The sequence below is a fragment of the Otolemur garnettii genome, unplaced genomic scaffold, assembly GCF_000181295.1.
Source record: "Otolemur garnettii isolate 467f Iridium unplaced genomic scaffold, OtoGar3 scaffold00211, whole genome shotgun sequence".
In the NCBI taxonomy this organism is placed as follows: Eukaryota; Metazoa; Chordata; class Mammalia; order Primates; family Galagidae; genus Otolemur; species Otolemur garnettii.
The window spans coordinates 1436162-1438669 of record NW_003852606.1 but is presented as its reverse complement, the minus strand read 5'-3'; the positions used below and the strand labels follow the sequence as shown (position 1 = coordinate 1438669).

General features: G+C 43.9%; 1 protein-coding gene across 1 annotated transcript in view; it reads right to left on the bottom strand.

Annotated features, from left to right (window-relative positions):
• Positions 1-1706: 1706 nt before the first annotated feature.
• Positions 1707-2508, bottom strand: part of LOC111722047 (orphan sodium- and chloride-dependent neurotransmitter transporter NTT5-like) — a 7733-nt gene continuing 6931 nt past the window's right edge. Inside the window, exons 10-11 of the mRNA XM_023507884.1 lie at positions 2140-2302; positions 1707-1931 (exon numbers count right to left, since the gene is read on the bottom strand). Coding sequence (XP_023363652.1) covers positions 1707-1931; positions 2140-2302 — 388 coding nt within the window. The remainder of the gene's footprint in view (positions 1932-2139; positions 2303-2508) is intronic.

The following is a 2508-nucleotide window of genomic DNA, read 5'->3' as shown; positions in this document are numbered from 1 at the left end:
CACAGCAACCTCCAACTCCTGGGCTTAGGCGATTCTCTTGCTTCAGCCTCCTGAGTGGCTGGGACTACAGGTGCCTGCCACAACGCCCGGCTATTTTTTTGTTGTTGTTGCAATTTGACCAGGGCCAGGTTTGAACCTGCCACCCTCGGTATGGGCCCGGTGCCCTACCCACTGAGCCACAGGCACCGTCCTAATTTTTCTATTTTTAATAGAGACCAGTCCACTCGTGTTCAGACTGGGCTCTAACTTCTGAGCTCAAATGATCCTCCCACCTCAGCCTTCCAGAGTGCTAGGATTAGCACTCACTGCACTCGGACAGGGAGTTCCACTTTGAAAAAGAAGTGATGTTATGTCAAATGTACCAAGTCCTTTAATTTTTCTAATCTCATTTAAGAAGATTGTAGAAATATATTTTATGTTACATTTACGTGTCATATAATAGGGTGTAATATGTTTATCTTATTGTTATGGTGCCTGAAATGAAGTCTTCACTGGGTTTTATTCAGTCTTTCCAGTCAACTTCTGTTTCCCCCTCCTATTCCCTACCAAATACCCTTTTCCTTCAGGCTCTTACTACCTTAGTAAAAATATCTGATATTAAGCAAAGTTTTAAGGTACTTGGTAAAGTTATCAACTACCCCAAGGATTTTTTGATATATGATATTTTACTACCTTAGTAAAAATATATGGTATTAAGCAAAGTTTTAAGGTACTTGGTAAAGTAATCAACTACCCAAGGGTTTTTTTTTTCTTTACCTTGACAAGGCTGACCAGCAGATACCCCAAGGATTTAAGAACTATATGAGGTCATCGATTACTAACAGCAGGTATTTAACCACTTTGCCATAACTAGTGAATCTGCTGTTTTCTGAGAAAGTTCCCTCCCCCTGGTTCAGATTACTTATAGGAAGCTCCAGGTAGAGAGGTCTTGGGATTCTAGCATTTAAATTTAACAGAGTCAGTGGAAGGCATGACTGGGAGTTAGATGATTTTTTATGACAAAAGTAAGGTTCCACTGAACTGATTTATTTACCAGCACCATGTAGGGACCAGATACAGCACAGACCAACTCCCAGAGGAAAGGAGCCAAGGAGATGTAGCATCAAAAGTCATCATCAAAAGCAATCAAAGAGTACCATTATTACAGAACTTGGCCTGGTGAGAACAAGTGTTGGAGATTTGGGAATGACTGCTATATTAGTCCCTATCAGGCCAGAACAATATTCCCATTCCAGGAGAATAAAAAGTATTTTGGTCCAGGGCAGCGCCTGTGGCTCAGTGGGCAGGGCACTGGCCCCATATACCGAGGGTGGCAGGTTCAGACCCGGCCTCAGCCAAACTGCAACAAATAAATCGCCGGGCGTTGTGGTGGGTGCCTGTAGTCCCAGCTGTTCAGGAGGCTGAGGCAAGACAATCGCCTAAGCCCAGGAGTTGGAGGTCACTGTGAGCTGTGTGATGCCACGGCACTATACCGTGGGTGATAAAGTGAAACTCAGTCTCCACAAAAAAAAAAAAAAAAAGTATTTGGGTCCAGTGACATCAGCAGTCACCAATCTTATCTCCTGTAATGTTAACTTGCCAGCCAGGGAGTTCCACTTTGAAAAAGAAGGAATGTTATGCCAAATGAACCAAATCTTTATTTCTAAGAGAAATTACTCACAAGGCAGAAAGTTTTTTGCCCAGCTACTTATCCATTTTATTAATCATTAGGGGCTTTGCCTCTTTTGCATCCATGGACGAGAGTTCTCTGGGTCAATTTTATCTTTAGGTTTAATGAAAATTGGGGTCTTACTGGGGATTGTGCAGACTGGGAAAACCACGTGAGAGAAGTTATATAAGAAGTAGGCAGGGATGGGCAAGATGGTTATGATGACAAGAAGCAATAGCAAGATTTTAGCCCACGTTGGATAGTTTCGGATCACCTCATTTGACTGTGGAGAAAGGAAAAGGTTTAGAACGCCCTGGTTCTCTGAAGTGAAAGGCTTCAGAGGAGGGGGATGGGAGTTGAATTAGGCAAGAGACTAGATAACTGAACCCCCAGGAAATCAAGGAATATTATGAGTGGATCCTAGAGGCAAGAGTGTATTGAAAGGTCTGATCCCCACTCCTTAGGGGGTTCTATTAGGGGAGGAGGCTCACAACGCTTGAGTCCCAGGCCACATAGGAGATGTCCGTCACATAATAACGAAGCAGGGTGGATGATAACAGGATTATCAGCGCAACTGGACACACAAAGTACCACAGCCAACGATATATGGGGCAGATAGTGTAGCCCAGCATGGTATTCAAGTCTGCATAGAACCTGGGAACAAGGACAACAAAACTTTGGGAGGCCCATTAGAGCCTTTGCCAGTCTAACAAGGGTTGGGGAGATTAGCCTAGCCTGGGAGAAAGCCTTTAACTTTCTTTTTTTTTTTTTTTTTTTTTGGACAGAGCCTCAAGCTGTCCCCCTGGGTAGAGTGCCATGGCATCACGGCTCACAGCAACCTCCAACTCCTGGGCTCAAGC